Source organism: Equus asinus, chromosome 15 (assembly GCF_041296235.1).
Source record: "Equus asinus isolate D_3611 breed Donkey chromosome 15, EquAss-T2T_v2, whole genome shotgun sequence".
In the NCBI taxonomy this organism is placed as follows: domain Eukaryota; kingdom Metazoa; phylum Chordata; class Mammalia; order Perissodactyla; family Equidae; genus Equus; species Equus asinus.
The window spans coordinates 35773239-35796673 of NC_091804.1; the positions used below are offsets into that span (position 1 = coordinate 35773239).

Here is a 23435-nt window from a genome sequence, read left to right on the forward strand (position 1 = left end):
CCCATTGGTCCCTTCTTGTCATGCCCCATCCTGGTTTCTACTTGTCTGGATCATAAGACTTAACTCTTCCTTGAGCTATATGCCAACAGATAGAGTTAGTGACACCTCTACTCACATGGAGTGGCCCTTGCCACAAGCCTGGGCACGTGGTAAGTTCTCTGAAGGATGCTTTTTCTTTCTAGGAGTACTTACATTTGAAATCCCTGTAGACCGCAAATGATTGAATAAAGAATGGTAACAAATTAGGCATTGTCTGGGAAGAGAACTTAGGGAGGCCAATGGCATTTCCTTTCGATTCTAGACGATTGGTGCCGTCACCTTCAGGGAAGATTATACCTCCATGGATTAGTTAAAAAGAGAGGAAGCTTTTGGGGAACTACTAGAATCACAGGCCTGAAATAATGGGAGAAAGGCTGCATCAAGTTGTGCGAGTCTCAGAGGGACAAGGTTTTCTGTAGCCATAAAAACATCCCACACATTAGCAGTTTTCCCCAGCTATATTAGTCCATGAACAAAGAGTAGAGTTCAGGAGTTCTGCTAAGGAGATCAAGCCTCTAAAGGGTGAGAAGGCAAGGAGATCCAAACTGGAGGCAGGCATTGGGGGGTTAGGTAAAAGATTAGGGACAGCGAATGGAACTGGGACTATAGAAGAAGAAACAGAGGTTCTAGGTTACTGTCACAGCTTATTTGTCAAGGAATTGAGCCTGAAAATATAATAGTTCAGGGAAGAGAGTTGGCAGGTAGGAGAGACATTGGCTGGGTCCACTCCCCTATCCACAGCTGGGGCAAGAAGACGATTCTACTGAAGGTCATGTAGCATTCTTCCAAGGCCTCCCAGGTATTCTCCAACTCTCACTGGCGGTTCAAGGGCTCAACAGTGGACATCATGTTGCTGATTTTATTGTTCCTACTGCTGCTTCCTGGAAGAGAGAAGGGGTAGGTATTCAGTAGCCGCACAGTCTAGAGAAGCACATTTCTTTAAGTGTAACAGATCCGTCCAAACCCTGGAGGAGGATGTTTTCTGTTGTTTAGGAGATATCCACTCAAGGCTTCTCTTAGGATATTTTAAGTCCAATGAGCAAAGAGACTTAAATGTCAGACCTCCTAGAGTTTGGATAAATCAGTTAAGCCTGCAAGTGGAGAGTGGGGGCTCCGAGGTTTGGGTGAAGAGGCAGGGGTCCCCAGGCTGGATTGGATACTGGGACTGAGGAGGCATAGTCTCCTGCTGTCTGTCTGCCCACAGTTTGGGAGGCCATAGTCTTTGAGAACCAAATGCCAAGGGAAAGGTGTTTCTTAGATCCTACCAGTTTCTTTGAGAAGCATGCAGACATTTCCACAGAAGGCCCTGCAGCAACGATGACCAATTTGACATTCCGAGTGTAACTGACAATTGGTGACACAATGCTCGTCTGTGGGAATCTTTGGGCAGGGTTTCAATTTCAGCTTTGGAAAAACTGAGAAGGAATATGGTGGCCTTTTTGGTTCCTGGAGTCAAGATCCAGCTCCCACCCTCTAACCAACCCACCTACCCTGAAGGTACTCCCATGGAATTTAAACTCACAGAACCTGAGTCCTGAAACCCAATTCTCAGAACAAAGGGTGCCAAGACACCTTCTAGTCTCCCACTCCTGTTTCACAGGGTGGGAGGAACTGAGTCACAGAGCAGGGAAAGAAACTGCCTTGCACCTCCACTGCTCTGCCCCTGGCTGAGATGGCCCTCCAAACCTCGCTCTTCCCCCTGGAAACCTTTATCACTAGTTATTAACCCACTACTCTGCCCTCAATTCTGCTGATTTCAGAGTCCAGAGTGCTAAATATTACACGATGGAACCCACTTAAATTCTGCTGATTTCAATTTTTACCCCACTGGTTCCAAACTTGTCTTCACCAAGCATGCATTTTATTTCTCCTCCCCATGCCCGATGTTCTGAAATACTCAAGTCCCTAAACAAAGGGCGTATTTCAAGAAATAATTAATAGGCTTTTTCCAGTTTGGTGCTCATCCTTGGAACTCCTAACTGAGGACATAAATTCCTGCTAGCTCAAGCTAGGCACCCTCCACACTGGCTCTGAACCCTGTGAAGCTTTCAACCGCAAATGTCCTCCTGGACAAAAACACCATGTGGCCACTACAGCCCCCACAACACACATAAAACGTTCTGTTACCTGTAGTGTCAGGAGACCCTCAAGTTTCAGAACTAAACATTCAGCTTTCCTTGAGTATCCTGGCTTAAAAAAGGAGCCAATGCTTTTATATCTGCCAGCCCCTGGTTCCTCTCTGCAATTGGACTAGGAAAGATCCTTTTGTTTTCTACCCAACTTCGCCTTGAAGCCCAGCCAGAATACCTACTGTAAATTGGAAATTCATCTAAAGAATCAATTCTTTCCTTCCAGTTTCCTGACGCTGGCAGGATCCCCAAGCAGTAGAGTGTCAGCAGCTGGAGAACCAACCACTTCATGATGTTGGCTCTGGGTGTCTGAGCATAAACTTGGGAGGAGCCCCAGGATTTCACCAGGTTCAGCTGGGGGAAGAGAAGAGTTTCAGGGTGCGGAGCCAGGAGAACACGTGACTGCTCTCTAACTACCCCATCCAGTTCTGCTTCCTCCCCTTCTCTGTCCACCACTCCTTGGCTGGGCATTGGTGCCTCATGAGATACTTTCCTTCTCTTATACTTTATATTCCTCTCATTGCAGAAACGAATTCTCTGTAATTTTAAAATTTTTTCTTTTAGAAATTTGAAAAACAGAAAAGTACAAAGAAATTTAATAAGGTATTATCAGCTATCCACACCTAGATAGATACCAGTATCATTTATTTGTCATGAAAGATACCTTTAAACTCCCCAATAAAAAATATATATACACATTTATTATATAAGCATTTTTCTGGGTTTTGTTTTTGTTTTGAGGAAGATTAGCCCTGACCTAACGTCTGTGTGCATCTTCCTCCATCTTATATGTGGGACACCTGCCACGACATGGCTTTGTAAGTGGTGCATAGGTCCGGGGGTTGGGGGGTGGCCTGCCAAAGTGGAGAGCCTGAACTTAACCACTACGCCACCGGGTTGCCCCCTATTTTACTGCATTTTTAAAGCGACTTAAGAATATCAGTAAATATAAGTAAATTGAAATTTGAAAATCATCAGAGACTTTTAAAAATTGACCACAAAAATTGAAGTGGAACAACTTTTTCTAAGTCTAAATTTCCCCAAAGTTTTCTGTGTTTCACAATAATTAGCTCCTAAATGATACCAGCATATTCCATTTTTTAAGCATACTTAATTTAAATTTTCTATAGATATATCAACTTTATATCACTCAGTTTCATTAAAGTGATTTTCAGGAGTGACATCAGCAAGATAGCTGAACAAGACGCCCCTGCTGGAATTCACCCCCTCCCCCCCCATCCCTCCACAACAACAATCTGGCATCCACCCAAGAAGAAAAGCACCTTTCTGGGAGCTGTGGGGTCCAGCACCCTACACCAAGGGATCCTGGGAGGAGTTTCACCCAGGGGTTGGGTAATAGGCATACAGACCTCGGTCCCGGCATAGGACCCTGAAGTGGCCTGTGAACTGGCTCTAGCCCCACTTGGCCACAGTCCAGGAGCCACTGGAAAACACTCATTTAGACGATCACTCACAGATGAGAGATCCTTTGTGGAATACCTGAAGTCCAACAGAGAAGTTCCATCACATTGTTGGAACAAAAAAAAATACAAGTTTTGATGCATTTGAGAGGTTAAGAGAAAGAGTTTGACTTTACCTGCATCACCTCGATTCAGATTTTTCAAAAAATATGCTAGGGAACTGTGCAGGCAAAAACATTTAAGTTACCTGTGAATCCAGGCAAGAGGATGTATAGTCACTGAGTCGTCATTCAGTTTGTTTCATGCTCACATTGTTTAAACATATTGTGTATTGTTGGTATCATCTCCCTCACATTACTAAGTACAAATATCTTCTGTGAAAATTAAAACCTTGTGAATAAAGTGCACGAGCCAAAGAGGACTAGAAAAGCATATAATATTAGAAGAAAAATTGTAAGTATTCAGCATATTGAGAATGATGAACTCATAAAAGATATAAGCTTTGCCACATACATGTTTCCATGTCTTGTGCATGATTCTTCTATGCACAAGAAAATAAATCATGAAAGTTCTTAAGGCTCTACTTAAGTCACTGGAGCATGGCATAACATTTTTGAATGCTAGAGACAATATGTATATAGATTGATAACCACAATCACTGTGGGAGGGGATCGAGCACCAGGTTGATACAGCAGATGGTGTTGACCATCTTCAAATATCTCAAGAAGAATGCAATGGAGGAAGGAGACAGTTCTGTGAAGAAGTTGAATTTCAAAGACTCTGGAATAGTTTCGAGGGATTGAAGGACTGTGAAAAATTGCTTAATTTACATATATAACATAAAGAAATCAATAAAAGCAAAGTTCAACTGCTCATTTAACAAGTTCTCAACCACATCCACATTCCCATCTTCAGAGACACTTAGTGCCTTCAGTTACTGAGACTTTTTGTGCTTCTTTGGCTTAATTCAGCTGCCTTTCCAGTCCTCACCCTAGCCCTACCCAAGACTCAATACAATACAGACATATTCTCCAGGCAGTTTGGTTTTACCTCTTCCAGTTTAGTAAGATACTTACTAATTTATCTATTGCTTTCCAGTTTTCAATTTCTTGAAATTGCTTATTTACTATGTTTCCTCTCCTGTTCTCTTTGACCTTGTGTCTTAATGTTTCTTATCAAATCATTTTAGTGAGGTTTATTTGCAAGCAGAGATAAACACATTTTAGTAGGCAGAATAATGGCCCTCTCTAAAGATGCTCATGTCCTCACCCCTGGAACCTGTGACTACATCACCTTACATGGTAAAGGGGATTTGCAGGTGTGATTAAGGGTAGGGGCCTTGAGCTGGGGAAACAGGTGGGCCCAATGTAATCATGAGTCCTTCAAAGCGGGGAACCTTTCCTAGCTGAAGTGTGTTAGAGAGATGAGACAGGAGGCGAGAGTCAAAGTGTGAGAAAGACTCAACTTTCCATTGGAGAGATCTTGTCAAGATGGCAGCATAGGTGAACTCTGAACTCACCTCCTCCCACAAACACAACTGACAACTCCCACAAACACAAGCTGAAAACTCTTCTTGGAAAAATTACCCCAGAGAAAGAACTGAAAACTGGATAAAAAGAACCCCCACAACAAGGGTCAGTTCTGACTGAGGCAGAAGAGGCAGAAATTCCTTCTGGAGAGAAAAAAACCATCTTCGCCAGGAACAGAGCTTCACAGCGAGCCAGGCAGGAGCCACCCTAAGGTATGCAGCCCTCTGTAGAGAAGTGGGGACCTTAGCAGGGGCATATTATTGCAGTAAGCACCCTTCAGACTCAGCACAACTGAGACTAGTGTCATACTATCTGGCGTCACTGTCTACTAACTACAATGGGGAATACCCCCAGAAAAGCTATCCACATAAGTGGAATAAAGCCAGCTCTTAAAGGACCCAGGCAAAAATTCACCCATCTCAGAGAGCAACCTAAAATCACCAGAAAGAAAGGTGCACAGTCCTTTAGTGAAAAGAGACTCACCTGGTAGGCTCTGGGTGCATCTTGTTGAGAGGTGAGACCTCTCCAGAGACAGAGACATTGGTGGTGGCCCTTGTTGTGACCTAGTACAGGCTTGCTGACACAGATGCTGGGAGATGCCATTGGAGTTCTTCCCCTGGCCTGTTAGCCCAGGGGTCTGCCACACCCACTAGAGTGCAGATTTAATCCAGTTCAGCTAGGGCAGGCAGCCTGCCCTAGGGACTGGCCCCACCCAACAGCAAGCCCTCAGGCAAATTTTCAGCCTGAATAGACTGGGTACCTGGATCCTCTACAGGCAAGCAAGTTTGTCCACCTCTGTGGGGCAGGGCCTGTGTGAGGACCAGGTTAACTGTTGGGGGGGGGGTGGTGGAGAGGTGGAGACCTCTGCATTGGGGTGAGTGGGTATGCTCCAGGGGGTCAGGAAGTGTGCATGGGCCAGGACAAGTGTTGATGGTGTGTGTGGACCTGTGGGGGGTGGGGCTTATCAGTGGCAGAATACCTGTGCTTCTTAAACAGCCACAAAAGGTATTGGCCCCACCTTCCAAAGCCTGAAACAATTGGGTGATCCTGTGCCTGGGGCCAGCCCCACTCGGCTGCAATCCTAAGAGATCTGACAACAGCTTGCAGGCCAGAGGCCTACAGTAATTGTAAGCCACTGGACCTAGCAACCAGCTACACTGGGTGCTTACTCATTTAATGGGAAAGATACAACAGGAGTGTGCTATTAGACCTTGTAGCCAACGGTGCTGGGGCTCCTCAAACCTGATTTACAAACAGCCAGCCAGGGAGGGAAAGCCTAGACTCCCTGGGCTCCTGTAGTAAGAGCAACCCTGCCACAGCAGAAGGACACAAGTAACCCACACAGGGGTCACTCCTGGAACATTTGGACTAGTGATGAGAGGGAAGCACACTGCTGGGCCGCATAAGGCCACTTCTCTAAGCTCAGGAGACATAGCTGACTCACCTAGTACATAGATATAAGTAGAGAAAGAGGCATAATGAGGAGGCAAAGGAATGTATTCCAAGCAAGGGAACAGGACAAAATCCAGAAAAAGAACTAAATGAAACAGAAATAAGCAATCTACCTGACAAAGAGTTCAAACAAAAACTCATAAGGATGCTCACTGATCTTGGGAGAAGACTAGATGAACACAGTGAGAATGTCAACAAAAAATTGGAAAATATAAAAAAGAACCAATCAGAAATGAAGAATAAAATACTGGAAATGAAACATTCACTAGAGGGACTCAATAGCAGAGTAGATGATACAGAAGAATGGATCAGCAAGCTGGGCGAAAGACTAGAAGAAATTACCAAGCTGAACAGATAAAAGAAAAAAGAATTAAAAAGAATTAGGACAGTCTAAGGGACCTCTGGGACAATATCAAGTGCACTAACATTTGTATCATAGGTGTCCCAGAAAGAGAAGAGAGAGACAAAGGGGCAGAGAATCTGTTTGAAGAAATAATAGCTGAAAACTTTCCGAACCTAAGGAAGGAAACAGACATCCAAATACAGGAAGCACAAAAAGCACCAAACAAGGTAAACCCAAAGAGGCCCACACCAAGACACATTATAATTAAAATGTCCAAAATTAAAGATAAAGAGAGAACCCTAAAAGCTGCAAGAGAAAGGCAAGTGACACACAAAGCAAAGCCCATAAGGCTATCAGCTGACTTCTCAGCTGAAACCCTACAGGTGAGAAGAGAATGGAATGACGTATTTAAAGTGCTAAAAGGAAAAATCCTACAGCCAAGAGAGATAAAGGGTTTCCTAGACAAGCAAAAGTTCAAGGAGTTTATCATGGAGAAATCAGTTCTACAAGAAATGCTGAAGGGACTTATTTAAGTGGGAAAGAGAAGACCACAAATAAGGATAAGAAAATTATCCAAAAAAAAAAAAAAAACCCAAACAGGCAATACAACCAGTGGTAAAGGCAAAAATACAGTAAAGGTAGTAGATCAACTACCTATGAAGATATTATGAAGGTTAAAAGACAAAAGTACTAAAATTACATATTTCAATGATAAGAGGGTAATGGATAGACATATACAAAATAAGAGATAAGATATGATTTCAAAAACATAAAATGTGGGAGGAGGGGAGTAAAAGAGAAGAGCTTTTAGAAAGAAGTCTCACTAAAGAGACTGTCAATTCCATATAGATTGCTATGTACGTAGAATATTATATGTGAACCTCAGGGTAATCAGAAACCAGAAACCTATAATAAATAAACAAGTAAGTAAGAGGAAAGAAATCAAACATATTACTAAAGAAATCCATCAATTCGCCATTGTTGGCTCTGAAGATGGAGGGACAGAGCCACTAGCCAAGGAATTTGAGTGGGTTCCAAAAGCTGAAAACAGCCTGCAGCTGACAGCCTGCAAAGAAATGGAGATCTGTCATGTAACTTCAAGGAACTGAATTCTGAAGCAGCCCTGCTGACGTTTTTTTTAATCTGATGAGACCGGTGTCTCACTCCTGACCTACAGAAGTGTAAAATAATAATTTGTGTTGTTTAAGCTACTAAATTTATGGTGATTTGTTCCAGCAGCAATAGAAAACAAATATGTTCATATTCAAATATCCTATTTAACTGGAGGTCTGCTTTCTGTTTTGGAATTTCCAAACATATCTAGATGTTTCTGTTTCTATCCTAATCCACTCCAGTGTTCTGCCTCCCACCAACTGGTGAGATGTTTGTAACTTTTGCAGTAAACAAAAACTGTTCTTTAGTTATTTAGCTTTATTCCTAACTCTAAGGTTATTGTATAAACTCCATACACTTGACAGTCAAAGCCAAGTCTTTGTCATTTCAAACACAAGACAAAAACCGAAAAACAACTTTTCTCTCTCAAGTACCAGTAATAGCGTTCAAAACCTCGAACCCATGAACGTGACTCTGCTCTCACTGGTTTGTTTTGTGATCCCTTTTCCCTGGGGAAATAAACCTCAGCCTCATGTCCTAGTTTCATGGGGGAAAGGGCTTGATGAAAAAAAGGAATTGCAGAGAATGAAAAAAAATAACTGGATTAATATTCCGGAAATGCTACACTACAATGTCATTTTTATTATTAACACCACAGAGTCTTTCCTCCTCCAGTTTTAAGGAATAGTCTGTTCCATTTTCCTCTAGTTTTGCTATGGTTTGAATTTTCTTACTTTGATTTAACTTTTTAACCTGTCTTGAAGTTTATACTTGGGTGAGGGGACTATCTAATATCTTTCTTAGTCCTTGTGGGTCGTGAGGTGTCCCTGAAAATGGAAGCCCCATACCAAGGACAGTGGAGCAGAAAGGTGAAGGGGCCTTGATCTTCCACAGCTTTGTCTTCATACTTGTTCTGGAATCCTGAATCTCATGCTTGGAAAAAAATTAACCTCTTATTTAAGCCACTATTTTCTTTGCTGCTGTTGTTATATGTAGTCAAAACTAATCCAAACTGATATATCAGCCAAACTCTATGTTAAATGTAAGGGGAGAATGAAGGCATGAGAAGTCTCAAAATTTTTATTTATTTATTTGCTTATTTATTTCTCAGGTAACCTCTCTCAAGATGCTCCTGTAGGGTGTGTATTACCAAAATGAGGTTGTTAAGAATGAGGGAGAGGTGGGATCTAGGAAACAGGATCTCTAATCTGGGAGAAGGTGAAATACTGCTATGATGGTGAAGGGCAATCCTCACTGACACTGCATCATGGGCCGGGAGCACAGCTCAGACACACTGGAGCGGGAGGCTGGAGAACATTAGGAGTCCCCACGGAAGAAAAGTAACTACTTACAGGATGCGTAAGATGAGCTGATGAAGTTGGGTGTGCATTCTTTGGCTCTACCACCTTACTACCAGTATCCTCCTATTTCTGTCCCAAGTAGAAAGGGAACTAGAAGAAGTAACCAAAAGTGTACAGTTCTGATGTTCTGATTGTCAAGGAACTAATTGTCCCCCTAAAACTGGCTGCCTCTTCGGAATGCATCAGATGAACTGGATAAAATCCCTTCAAATGTTCAAAGGGAGGAAAAACAGATGTCTTTAAATAAGAAAAAAAAAGTCAAAACTCAAGATTTAAGCAATTGCTTACCTGGGGCCCTAGCCAGCTATCAGTGGCTGATGGAAAGAAAAAGAGAGGTGGGTGAATCAGATGAACTCTTTCATCTTGAAAATATAATTGCTTTAGGCAGGACTATGGAGGAAGACAAGGAATGTTTCCTCACGCTGCTGGATTGTCATTTGTCTGAGTATGTGCATTTGAAGCTGTCTGTCATTTAATGTCAAATCTGATAGGTCCCAATAAACTATCTTAGGCATATATTATTGCAGCAAGAGATAAGGATAGATCCTGCAGAAAGCTCTTTCTTCCTGCCTGACCTTGTCCATCAACTTTGAAGATATCTGGAAATTCAAAGCTAATAAGCAAGACTTGACTAAGATTTCTCCATGCTTATCAAGTGCTTCAGTGAATTGATCCAATGTTATCAGGCCTTACACAAGGGCATTTTAGGGAACAAAATTGGTTTTGATTTCATGCCCTCTTGAGCTCCTTGGAATTTGTTGGGGGAGGGAGGTAGTGTGGACAGGCTGATTGGACTTCAGTAACCATTTTGTTTAAAGCTCCTTTTCTAGAATTTGCTATTTTAGGCATCAAGCTATTTATCTCATACACTGATGCCAATTTTAAGGGTCTTAGGATCACTCTACACCCAGAATTGTCCCATGTCAGGAGAAAGAAGCCCATTGCATTAACCAGTCACAATCCAACTGAAATATAGTCTTAATACCCTATTCACAAATACATCTTTCAGGAACTAATGAGGCCAATAGGTTTGAGTTCAGGGGTATATGTATGGGGCATTTTTCTAAATTAAACCTGACAATTGTCTTAGGCAGGGCAACCAACCATTCCAGTTTGCCCAGGACTGAGGGGGTTCCCTGGATGTGAGACTTTTAGTGCTAAAACCAGGAAAATCTCAACAAACCACAATGACTTGGTCACCCTAGTCTTAGATCAGGTTTCCTAGAAGCAGACCTGAGACAGGATCTCAGGTGCGTGTGAGGGAGTGCCCTTCACAAGGTAATGCCCTTCAGCGAAAATGTCTAAGGGAGTGAGGGAAGCAGAATATGGCAGGGACTGAGCAAGGATGCGATCTCAGGTAAAGTCCACCTTCGGCCTCAGACAAAGCTCTGGAGTGTATATCTCTCTACAGAGTTGTCCCACCTGGAGGCAAAGGAGTCAGGCTCTGTATCCCTGTAGTAGGCTCCATCACCCCAAGAGGCAGGCATATCTAGCTGAGGCGACTCCCAGCAACTGAGAGGAATTAGCTGGGGAAGGTTGCAGGTGTACACCGTTAACCACAGCACTAGCAGGAGCTGAAAGATGGGTGTCTGATGAGAGTACCAAGAGTGTCTTCTACGGTAACTCATTGACATATACACTTGGTGCCACTGGGCAAAAGTGATGGGTTATGCTAACAGGTGATAATCTCAGCATTTACTACCACTTTAGTGTCAGTAACAAAGATGTTGGTATTCTCTCCACAGCCCATCCTTCAGGTTAGGCTTAACATTAACCACCATGACAAGGAAGGACAATATGGGCTTCATATCTTCTTCAGTGGGTGGCACAGATGAAAGTTCAGGTGATGCTCAGTCTACACAATCCATAACCCTTGTGTTCTGTCTCTATGTGTCTGGCAGAAGGGCAGTGCTGTCTGTGTGTCCACTTTTCTTTTTTCTTTTTTTTTTTGCTGAGGAAGATTCACCCTGAGCTAACATCTGTTGCCAACCTTCTTTTTTTTGCCTGAGGAAGATTTGCCCTGATCTAACATCTGTGCCAATCTTCCTCTTTTTTTTTTTTTTTTAGTATATGGGTTGCCGCCACAGCATAGGTCCATGCCTGGGAACGAAACCTGGGCCACTGAAGTGGAGCGCCCTGAACTTAACCACTAGGCCACGGGCCCTGTGTGTCCACATTTTACTGACCCCTTTGGTGCCCTTCCACTTATCCGTGGCAATTATTCTTTTGTTAATATTGGCCAAGAAACATCTCTCCCTTCCACCTCTCATGAGCCAGACTTGGCAGATGAAGGCATGAATGAGAAACGATATTGAAGGGGAGCAGAATTTGTCATCCCAAAATACACCTCTTTGGCATAAGGACTATTCTAGCCTGGTTATTTTTAAGAAGGTGCAGACACAGGAGAAGTTCTGAAAACTGAGCAAAAGTTACTCTTTTGTAAGAGACATTTACATTTATAAGGGAAATCTCCATTTGTAAGAGTGTCCTCTTCTCTGTACCAGGAAGAGAAGGATGACTCTATATCTCTAGAAACTCTTTGTCACTGGAGAAGGCAATAACTTAAAACTGCATAACAACCTTACCCTTGTTACTGTGCCTTTCAGAGTAACCTCCCATAAATGACCTTCCCCTTCCCCCAACACCTTTTTTTTTTTTTTTTTTTGCTGAGGAAGATTAGCTCTAAGCTAACGTCTGTGCCAATCTTCTTCTATTTTACATGTGAGTTGCTGCCACAGCATGGCTGATGAGTGATGTAGGTCTGCACCTGGGAACCGAAGCCATGAACCTGGGCCGCCAGAGCAGAGCATGCCAAACTTAACCACTAGGCCATGGGGCTGGCCCCCCAACATTTTTTATCTCCAGCTGAAGATGGTACTTAGGTGAGGACTTGGGCATTTCAGGGAGTTACTCAGTTTTCCTGGATATCTCCCACGTACACAGGAAGAATAAATGTTGTTAAACTCCTGTTTGTTTTTCTCCTGCTAATCTGTCTTTTATTGTGGGGGGCAATGATCTCAGCCAAAACCTAGAAGGGTAGAGGAGAAATTGTTTTTCCTCCCTCACAATATCAAGGATACCCCAGAGGACAACCCTTTCCTCCCCTAGTCCTTCCTGTGGGGGTTCCTAACGTTTTTTCTTCTTTACTTTTTTTGTCAGGAAGAAATAACCACTTTCACTCAAAAGAGCTCCAAGTCCTTCCTATACCTGAAGGTCAGTACAAAGTCCCACTCCTGAGGGACGTTTACTGAGCCCCTGGGCCATTGTCCCTTCTCATTGCTCTGAGCGCTAGGACAGTGGCCAGTGTTCTGTTAGGCCTTAGTCCCTTGCCTGGCCCTGGTCTTTGCTGTATCACATTCCAAAGCCTTTCCTTGGGCTATCCAGTTGGTAAGTGTGATGCGCTGACTCATCCATCCAAGTGAGAATATCTTGTCCTCTGGGCGAGGAAGAGGCACAAGCCTAGATACATAGTAGGTAGTCTATAATCTCTTCATCTGGGGGAAGATATATTTTTTAAATAAATTTCAAGATACTAATGACAAATGGTAGAAATTCAGATATAATTAGGGAAACTACACGAGTAGGAAACCTGCCTTGCATTACCTGAAACCTCAGGATATGAGTAATGTTATCCAGGTAAAACTGCCAAGCAGACAGAACTGACCTGGCAGGAATAAGAGGATACTGAGGATAGCAGAAGGAGGAATCATTCTGGAAGTTCAGAGTACCCACCCTGAGGGCAGGAAAGCTTTCTCTAACGACTGGAGATGCTAAATTCTTACCAGGAGGGTGCTTGTTCCATTGGACAGAGTGACATGGAGGGAGGCCAAGGTCTTGGGTCTTGGTTGAGAAGCTTGGCTTTGCATAAGTAGACAGGTCAGAGACTGCCATATGCTCACCAAATCCCTTTTTATGTTCTTCTTGGGCATACAGCTAGATTGTATTTCCTTATCTCTCTTGCAAATAAATGGGACCATATAACTACATTATGGCAAATTAGAATGTGGGTAGAAATAAGAACTCTACTTCTAGACCCAGCCCTTAAAAACCTTTTGTATGAGCCTCCATGCTCCCTTTCTTCTCATATGCTGGCTAGATACATAGGAGGCTCTGGGAGATGATGGAGCTATAGATGGAAGGAACCAGGGTCCTTGAATCATGGCATGGGTGCCTGCTCACTGACCTCCCTCAGTGAAATGTGTTGTGAATAAAGATAAACTTGTACTGTGTTAACCCCATGAGATTTTTATAAGTCTGTGTATTTTTGCTATAGCCATGGGCCTACCTGACTAACTGGGAAGGCAGAGTTGGGTGTCTGTGCTGATGGTGGGATGGGAACAACTGTGAGAGAAATGGAGTCACAGGCACGGAGTACAAAAAAAATGCAAAGCCCTCAAGTCAGTGTATTGGTTTATTTGGCAAAGACTTGAGTCTTCTCAGGGTGGAGAGGTCAAGGAGAGAACAGAGAGCTCCTCCCCTGGAGCAGGTGAGTATCCCCACAGGGAGCCAGGCAGCGCTCTTCTCAGACCAGAGTCATGCTCCTCCAGCCCACACTAGTGGTGGCCCAGCTATTTTAGTGTGGATTTAGCATGGATTTAAAGGGTTCTCTGGAAAACAAAAGTTAAGTGGTTAAAAGTCGGGGAACCCTGGGGGACATCCATCCTCAAACTTAATAGCACTCTTGGCCCCAGTTAATGGGAATGAGAATTTTTCCTGTAAGATCAGGATTTGCTCATTTTTAAGTAATTTCTCCCAAGAGATTTGCCAATTGAGCAGACAGGCAGAGACGGTGTCCCCTTGGGCCTGACTGAGACAAGGGGCCAATGGAGAGGCCAGACTCAGGAGGCACCAATTGGGGTCTTAGACAAAGAATGGATGAACAAATTGATGGGTGATGTTTTAGGGGAACTGAATAAGAGTGAAAAAAATAGAGGCCCCACTATGTTGGTATCTTGGTTTATTTTTTGCAGTGAGTGGCAGCCTAGGTGTGGGGAGATAGGAGAGCATTGCCTTAAGCTGCCTGTTTCTTTGACCAGGGTTTGGGTGACTGCAATCTTTTGTTCCAAGTCACAGCTTCCAAACGAAGGTGAGAAGCAGTGAGGAAGCATGCCTAGGCCCAACCTTCCCACCAACCACTCACTCATTGTCCAAGCAGATGTTTCCACAGAAGGTCCAGCAACATGTATGATTTGGACGTAAACATCCCTGCAATTTAGTGCACCTTTTTCCACAATACTTTAATGGAGGCTGTACCCAGCACTGCTCACTTTCTCTTCTTTCACCTAGAACTGAGGTGGTAGAAGTTGGCAGGGTCCATCCACCCACAACTTGGAGAAGAAACCCTTCTAAAGCTTAACAATCCCTGAGCTCTAGAACCTGAGCTCCAAGCCACAAAGTATTTCTCTGCCTTTCAAGAAAATCCCTTCCTCGAATTCTAGCCCATGTCTTTTCACAGGACATGATCCTTGCATGACACGCCTTTCGTCATTCTACATGTCCCCACAGCATCGCAGACCTTTGAACCTTCTCCACGCTCTCTGAAGAGAGGACCTAGGACACCCTCCCCACCTATGATACCACCTCACCAAATCTATTCTCGTATAACTTTAAATTTCACAGCCTGTGTATCCTCTGGCTCCAATTTCCATACCCAATTCGCAAAATGGAAAACTGAGCCGGGGGAGAATAGGAACCTGCTGATCCCACTCAAGCACTCAGCCTCTCCCTGGAGTCCGTATCTTTCACTGGCCCACAACTTGCCCTCTCAGTCCCTTCAGTGTCCTCATTTTCTTATCTTATGACGCCAAATTTTGACTCATAAAGACCCCTTATTTGTCTTGTCCATTTTTTCATGTTCTAAAAGACTCTTCCCTTCAAACTAAATCAATGTGTCAAAATATTACCCTTTTGGTACTCATCAAAAGCTCATTCAGATAAAGCACAGAAATTCTGAAAAGATGGGCTCAGAGGGAAACTGTGGCGATGTTTCCTCTACCCAGGGTGGTCTGACACTGGAAAATATTATTTCTTGCTAGCTTATGGAATGTGGACAAAAGCTACAATCCCTTTTCTTATACCTGTTATTGCTTCCAGAGCTGGGAGAGGGAGGCTGAAGGGATGCCAGATTGGGAACATCCAACCTAATCTTCCTGGATGTCTCTGCTTCAAGGAGCGTTCTTATCCTTCAAAGAATAATCCTGAAAATGTGGACCCTGAGTGGATTATGCCAGACATCCCAGGTCTGGACAGAGCACCCACCTCCCTTGCCACACAGCCTACAGGGAGGTTTGTTCCTGAAGCTTCCCAGCACAGACAGGAGCATCACAACCCAACAGCTGAGCATGACGAATAGGCGAACCCAGGGCTTCATGGTAGTCTCTATGTGTGTTTGGGTTAAGTTCTGGCAGAAGACAGATCTTCTCCCAATGCTGCTAGGGGAAGACAAGGAATTAAGGAGAAGAGAGTAGGAGAGAGAGAAAAAGGGCTAGTGAATACTGTGTTATTCTTTCTCCTACTTTTCTTTTTCACCTTCTGGCACCTAACAATACATCAAGCTAACCATTGGCTTCCCCAGGCTTCTTCCTCATCTCACATTGCAGACCCCTTCCTTTGCAAAATTGTTTCTTTTAAAAATGCATTGCTTTTTTTCTGATTAAAAAGCAATAAATCTTCAGATTGTATAATTTGTAAAACAACAATAAAAAATACAAAGAGGAAATGGATAAGCATTAATAATTCCACCACCCAGAGATAACCAGTATATGTGTATCTTATTATGTTGTGGTCATTATTTTTATGAAATTGTAAAAATAGAACACATTAAGTGCCCTGAATTTTCATTTAAGAATATATGTAATAGGATGATATAATGGAAGTTTTAGTTAAGACCCTAAGAGAGAGTACCAGAGTGATTGCAGAGTGAGTTATAAGATGGACTACTCAGCAGGACTTGAGAAAAGATGATGACCAAGAAATGGCCAGGAGACTCAAAACTTTCACCAATGTAGACAATCCAAAATTGAAGGAGTCGTAGAAAGGATTTTGAAGGAGATTTTATCAGTAAAAAGCTTTGTTTGGGGAAGCAAGGATGCTGCTTTCTAATTCCAAGTTGAGAGAAAAGGCTTTGTGGATGCTACTCAGAGCTGACTGTGTGTCCCCAGAAGTTTGTGGGGACACTGTATACTTGAGTCATGACTGAAGACTCTAAAGGGTAGGGAATCTGGCTAAAGTGGCCTGTAGTTGGCAGACAAGTGGGCTGCAGTTTGGAAATACGTGATTTGTAAATGGCCAGATGCTGTTTTGTGTTTCCAATGAACCCTGGAAATCTCCCATGAAAGAGGACCAGAAGCACAATGCCAGCTTCTGATATTATCTATTGTGTAAGAACTCTCCTACTCCCTCTTGTTGATCCTTCTTCCCTCTACTACCCAGGCACCAGAAAGGGGTTTTTTTAGCCATGTGGAGGTGGAGGAAGAGAATCACAAAGAGCCCAAGAGAGACATGTTGACCACATCGTCTTCCATAACTGGAGCTTCTGAGGGAAAGAAGAGTCCACTATTCTAAACAATTTATTGAGTTGTTGCTAATTACATGGGCCTACACAGTTTAATTATCAAGGTGAGAAGATGTTTTACGACTGAAGAGTCACACAAAATTTGTGGGGACCTATCTAAGTTTTCCTGAAGAAGCAAGGAAATAACTAGTCATTCTGAATAAAGTATACAGACGAGAGGAAGCAAAAAAATGCAATCACATCATACAAGTTAGGCCAACAATCCAATTGTAAATATGACATCATTCCCCAGATCATGAAGACTTGAATATTTCCAATTTTTTATTGTAATAAAAATCTCCTGATGAACCTCCTTATAGTCAAAGCTTTGGCACATATATTATTGTTTTTGTAGTATGAGTTAGTAGAGAAAGATTGCTGGGCAAAATGTGTTCTCTATTTCAGGCTTTGGATAATTGGTGCCATGTTTTTCTCTCTGAGGGGTGGGTTAGACTCCCATTAACAGGACATTAGGGTTATGTTTCCCCACCTCCCGTCCTTCTCTAGGCAATACAAAGGTCATTTCTGTCATCATACTGTTTGCTGTTTAGTATTTTAGAGAGGAAAGAACATACACACCAGAGTCAAATAGTTTTGAGCTAGAATCCTAACCCCACCAACTTTTAGCTGTGGAAACCAGGCCAATCATGTAATTCCTAGAGCCTCAGTTTCTTCATCTGCATTATAGAAATAATATCAGTATTCATCTCGTAGGGTTACTGGGAGGGTTAAATACTCTGATGTGTATGGAGCACTAAGCAAAGGGCCTGAAACATAGCGTACACTCATAAATGTTAGCTATCAGTACTAAGTGCAGAATTTCCTTCCTCCTCTAGATGTTTGAAAACCACCTTCATTTCCATTTTTTCATTTTTTTTACACTTAAGATTTTAATCTGTCTAGAATTTATGCCTGTGTGAGTGGAGGGGGAGTTCATTCATGTAATAAGTGCTGATTAAATGCCTAACTACATTCCAAGTTCTAGGCACTGGAATATAGTGGTGAACAAAACAGACCAAAGTCCTTACATTCATAGAGCTGACATGCAAGTTACATAAGATAATATGGAAATACATAGATGGTAGTAAGTGTTAAGGAGAAAACAACAAAGCAGAAGAAGATGAAATAGCCTGCTGACAACTAGCAGCTGAGGGGATCAGGGAGTTGGGGCATAGGCGGAGGAAACCTAATTACCATTCAAAATTCCAAACTCTCCTCCATCTGTCCCCCTCATCCTTTATCTGTTGCTTTACTCTCCTGAAACCAAATAGGAAGGAAAATAAAAGAGTCCAAGAGAAGGGTAAAATTCTGATGTTATGAGTTACACAGTAAGAAGGTAGTGATTGCCCCTCTCCCTGAAAGTATATTTGTTCATAAGTTTTCAACAAGCAGAAGACTCCACTGCACTGTCCAGTATGGTAACCACTAGCCACATGCGACTATTTAAATTAATTAAACTAAAATTCAGTCTCCAGTCATTTCAAGCATTCAATAGCCACATGGAGCTAGTGGCCATTATATTGGACAGCTTAGACATAGAACATTTCCATCATCACGGAAAGTTCTACTGAACAACGCTGCTCTAGATGAATCAACCGAAATTCCTCTGCTCAAAAGCAAGTGTAACACTAGAGAGCATTTAAAAGATGAAAATTTTTTCAAAGGGGACTTTGAAAACTCATCCTCCTCTCAAACTACATGAAATTTGGAAAAATGCAAGCATTAGGCACGTGAATCACTGATGCATTGACTTTGAGGCAAATTGGACTTAAATGACTTGGGAAAGACAAGAAAGAAAAGGAAGAGAGACATCCTTAAAATGTAAAAGATCAGCTGTTTGGGGAGCTTCCATTCTTAGATGCTTATATCTGCTCTCCGACCTTCCCCATTCAGAATCCACGTCCCGGCCAGCTTACCTCAGTATGGCTTGATGAAGGAAAATTGCCAGGTTAACGTGTTGAGATGTCATTTACCATTGAGCAATATCTCCATCAAAGGATACAAGTTGAATGGTGAGGCTTCAGGCCAAAGGAGAACTCTCTTTGAGTATAGTATGCTTCCAGAAATCCTGTGAATCACTCACATTTTTTGCACAGGAAAGCCAGCTGGCAGTGGCATGATACACAGTCCTTGAACCTGACTCAGAGTGTTCTGATCCTTTGAAGGTACCAGCACATAGCAAGACAGATGTGCAAAGCAGATGCCTCTTAGCCACTTAAAGGTGGGGATAAGAGATATGAGGTAACTGAGTTAAGGAAGGCAAGGATTGGGATGGCCTCTGGATTCCTGGCTCCTGCCTTTTGCACAAAGAAGGAGGAAGACTGGCACACAGTGACAGAAACACAGTAAATCCAAGGCAACGGGTTCTATGAACCTGTTTATTCGTATTCAAAGATATCTTTCTACACCCAAGTTTCCCAGAGCTTTGAGATCTGTTAATTTAAAAGGCTTCAGTCTTAGTCCAATTTTCTGAGTTCCTTACTTACCTTAAAGGGTGTTCAAGATCCTGGGGGTGCCCAGTGCCCTTCTTTGCACACCTCAGGTGTACTAAAGGGTCCCAGAGAAGAGGAAGATTATCATGCCCAGGCTGGATCCTATTCATATATTGAGTTCTGGGTGAATTCTTTGGCCATCCTGAGATTGAGTGTAGGACAATGAGAAGGTCCCTAGGCATCAAAAGACACAGAACTACTGCTCCCCCCAAAATTCAGGATCCTGGGCTTTCTAGATAATGTCAAAGAAGGGAGAATACTGGACTTAGAGTCAGGAATGCTGAAATCTTGTTTCATCTCTGCCCCTTTTACTTATGGGACCTCAGACAGCTCATGGCGCCTCTTTCTCAACTTTCTTATTTGAACAACAGAGAAAATAATCCCCACCTCACAGGAATAGTGTTGACGTCACCTCGGCAGGGAATTCATCCAAGCAAGCCACAAATAAAAGCCCATGCCTCAAGACCTTTACCCCCACATCCCTCTGAATGTGTCTGAGTTGAGTGTCTGCAGTAACTGGCTGATAGGCCTTTTATCTGGCCTCCTCTCACCTGGGGAGTTGGAGGGGCGGTTTGGCCTGGAATAGGGGGCAGAACAGCAGAAAAACAAAGTTCAAAGTCCTGGAACTTAATGGGGATTTTGGCTGTGGCAGATCTTTAAGTTCCACCCAGGAACTACATGTTGGCCATATCAGAGACTCTTTCCTTTGATACTTACTGATACAGAAGTAGTGGATTTTCTTTGATGTGAGCAGTAATCTCCTGCTAAGCTAGGAGGAACATTGTGTACCTGGGTGGCAGCTCTGGCCACCCCCAACAGACCTAAGTCTAGGGTCTTTATTTGATTTATCTGAGTCCATCCATAGGGAGGCAGTGAAGGACAGTGTGATATGTATCTTCCTTTAACTTGTTGTGTGCGCTATTTAAGGTCCCACCCTTCCCTGTATTGATTCTCTTTTGCTAATTAAAGCATAACATCATCTCCCCCCCAAAGGCGCTGTGACTTTTATGTGAATAAAAAAAAAAGCCTGAATAGGAAGGACTTTAGAAAAGATAGATGCCCACAGAGCAAATGAAGGAAGTGAAGGGATCAAAAGGAACACCAAGAACTCGGCGCGGGTTTGTGAGTTGAGGAATGGGGAGATTTGTTCACCAATGACCAGAGGGCAGCATTATATTGGGCACACATACACACGACTTGGGACTCATTATAAAAAAGTAGAGTCAAGAGGGCGAGGGCCAGGCCTCCAAAGGAGCAAACATCCTTCTCCCAAACCTTGTCTACAGGAATATTTATACAATGATGGGAGATGTCCACGTATGAATGCTTTTCCCAAGATATGTTGGGTGCACCAAGCAGCAGGAAATATATGCCAGGATCCCAGGGGCTTGGCTGAGAAGGGTGGACCAGTACAAAGACAAAAGACAGAATTTGGGGACCTGGATATGTAGGTGTGGGAGAAAACTGAAGGGAACTTTGATGGGGACTGCAAATGGTGCCAAACCTAGAATGATTGAATTACGGATTCCCAGGACGTTGCTTTATACTGCAGGAAAATGATGTTCCACGCAGGCCAGTCACAGCCCCGTGCTCTGTATCTGGCCCAGATGTTGGGGATCCTTAATGGTCTATTTGAGGTGCACAGTCACTGATGAGTGCCAAGGAGGTTCCTCCTAGGATTCTTGCCCATCTTGGTTCTGGATCATGCCGATGGGTCTGCAGAAAGCTGTGCAGAATTTAAAACAGCTCTCTCTCTCTTCATATACATATATACACACACACACACACACACACACCCCTATACATATACACACACGTTTATTTTATATATGTACACACATATATAGTATCCATATATATAACACACACAATGTATTTCTTTGATCTATAGTGTATCTGTTTTCTCCTAACACTGTAAGATTATGTTGTTGGTGTCTGCTTTCATAGTTTCCATTCCTGAGCTCTCCATAAGTCCTAGTAATTGCTTACTCCACAAGTATTTGCATTTTTTATTGAGATATAATTGACATATTAGTTTTAGTTGTACAACATATTGATTCGATATTTGTATATATTGTGAAAGGATCACCACAATAAGTCTAGTTAACGTCAATCACCGCACATAGTTACAATTTTTTTTCTTGTGATGAGAACTTTTAAGATCTGCTCTCTTAGCAACTTTCAAATGTGCAATAAAGTATTATTAACCATAGCCATCATGTTGTACATTACATCCCCAGGACTTATTTATTTTATAACTGGAAGTTTCTACCTTTTTAACTCCCTTCATCCATTTCACTTAGGCCCCGCCCCCACCTCTGGCAACCACAATCTGTTTTCTGTATCTATGAGCTTAAATTGTTTTTGTTTTTAATTCTGCGATACTGAGGTCATATGGAATTTGAATTTTTAAAGGGATCCAATCTCCACAGAAAAAATGGCTAGCGATGAAAATTTAAGAATCACTCAGGAATCATTTTTGGATAAGGAAGACTATACAGTTGACCTCAAGTTAGAGGGTGAGGATTGTGTGTCTTTGGGTAAAACTATCCCACCCAGAAAATGTTGAAATAGGAAGCAGTTTGTGGAGATCTTCCCAGAGACACTAGAATGAACAAGTAAAAAAGACGAGGAGGAGGAGAAAGGAAAGGGCTGAGAGGTCCCTCAAGGGAGTAGGTGGTGGAAGCTGTTGACAGGAAGAAATAATTTAAGTTGAAGGATGAGGTAGAGTAACTGACTCTTAGCCTCATAGACTAGGAAGAGCTCCCTGACTCAGAGCTCACCTCCTCGCTCCATGAAACCAAAACAACTTCTCCACATTTTCTTTTCTTTAAGAGAGCAGAGACAGTTCATAGCCAGTATTTGGAATGGGTGCTTTTTGAGCTCCTATATCTACTCATGGCTATGCCACGAATTCACACAGAGTCAATGGATCAGCTTGGATAAGCACAGTCTCCTGATTCTCAGCCCAAAAAGTTTTCCTTTCTAGATTCCTCTTCCAGGGCTGGGTCTTAATATCCAACTTAGACTACAAGATAAAAGAGTTCCTCTGATCCCTGGAGCCTGCTATGTGTGCTTGAGAAGTAAATTGGGAGGAAGACAAATGGCCTATGTGAGCACCTAATGTGTGCCAGGTACCTTGAAGGTGTTTATATATGTCATCTTATTTCATCCTCACAGCTGAGGTGCCAAGAAAATATGGGTACACTGAGTCTATAGAGATTATACGATTTTCCTAGGGTTACACAGCTGGCGAATATTAGAGTCAGGATTCAACTCCACATTTGCCTGAGCAACCTGTGGACCTATGAAAACCTACAAACTTTCCTTTCCTATCCAACTTCTAATAGAAAATTAGGGGCTGATTCCTGCCCAGTATCTCCCCATTTACACTGTAGTGTCTTACAGGATTTGAGGAAATTGACACTCATCCTCCATTGAGTTAAGCAGGTTTATTTCAAAAATGAATTCTTGAGGTGAAAGACCTGAACACTGAAAACTGTAAGACATTATTGAAAGAAATTGAAGAAGACATAAAGAAATGGAAAGATATTCCATGTTCATGGGTCAGAAGAATAAACATAGTTAAAATGTCCATACCACCTAAAGCAATCTACAGATTCAGTTCAACCCCATCCAAAATCCCAATGACATTCTTTACAGAAATAGAACAAAGAATCTAAAAATTTATATGGAACAACAAAAGACCCCAAATAGCCAAAGCAATCCTGAGAAAAAAAGAACAAAGCTGGAGGCATCACAATCCCTGACTTCAAAACATACTACAAAGCTATAGTAATCAAAACAGCATGATACTGGCACAAAAACAGACAAAGAGACCAATGGATCAGAATTCAAAGCCCAGAAATAAAACCACACATCTACAGACAGTTAATCTTTGACAAAGGAGCCAAGAACATACAACGGAGAAAGGAAAGTCTCTTCAATAAATGGTGTTGGGAAAACTAGACAGCTACATGTAAAAGAATGAAAGTAGACCATTA

At 42.6% G+C, this 23435-nt stretch overlaps 2 protein-coding genes across 5 annotated transcripts in view; both read right to left on the bottom strand.

Moving 5' to 3' along the window:
* Nucleotides 1–480: 480 nt before the first annotated feature.
* Nucleotides 481–23435, bottom strand: part of WFDC3 (WAP four-disulfide core domain 3) — a 145270-nt gene continuing 122315 nt past the window's right edge. The window contains exons 1-5 of one of the 4 annotated variants that reach the window (XM_070485406.1): nt 5602–5756; nt 3452–3668; nt 2351–2522; nt 1305–1454; nt 481–920 (exon numbers count right to left, since the gene is read on the bottom strand). In XM_070485406.1, coding sequence (XP_070341507.1) covers nt 853–920; nt 1305–1454; nt 2351–2522; nt 3452–3668; nt 5602–5621 — 627 coding nt within the window. In that variant the 5' untranslated portion in view covers nt 5622–5756 and the 3' untranslated portion in view covers nt 481–852. Of the gene's footprint in view, nt 921–1304; nt 1455–2350; nt 2523–3451; nt 3669–5601; nt 5892–23435 lie in introns of those variants that run through there. The other 3 variants (XM_070485407.1, XM_070485409.1, XM_070485408.1) reach the window with 3 other exon arrangements.
* On the bottom strand, nt 13961–15757 carry WFDC9 (WAP four-disulfide core domain 9). Its single transcript, XM_070486348.1, has 3 exons — nt 15667–15757; nt 14528–14675; nt 13961–13994 (listed from the first exon to the last, which is right to left on the bottom strand). The coding sequence occupies exons 1-3, from the start codon at nt 15755–15757 to the stop codon at nt 13961–13963; spliced, it is 273 nt and encodes a 90-aa protein (XP_070342449.1).

Bases quoted from the DNA above. Each gene is read 5' to 3' on its own strand.
- WFDC9 (XM_070486348.1), bottom strand. From the start codon at position 15,757: ATGAAGCCCTGGGTTCGCCTATTCGTCATGCTCAGCTGTTGGGTTGTG. The intron at 14,676-15,666 runs GTAGGCTGTGTG...CTACCACCTCAG, and splicing joins CTTCAGGAACAAACCTCCCT to TTCTAGGTGAAAGAAGAGAA. The intron at 13,995-14,527 runs GTGAGTGGTTGG...TTTGTTTTCCAG, and splicing joins AACATCTGCTTGGACAATGA to AGAACCCTTTAAATCCATGC.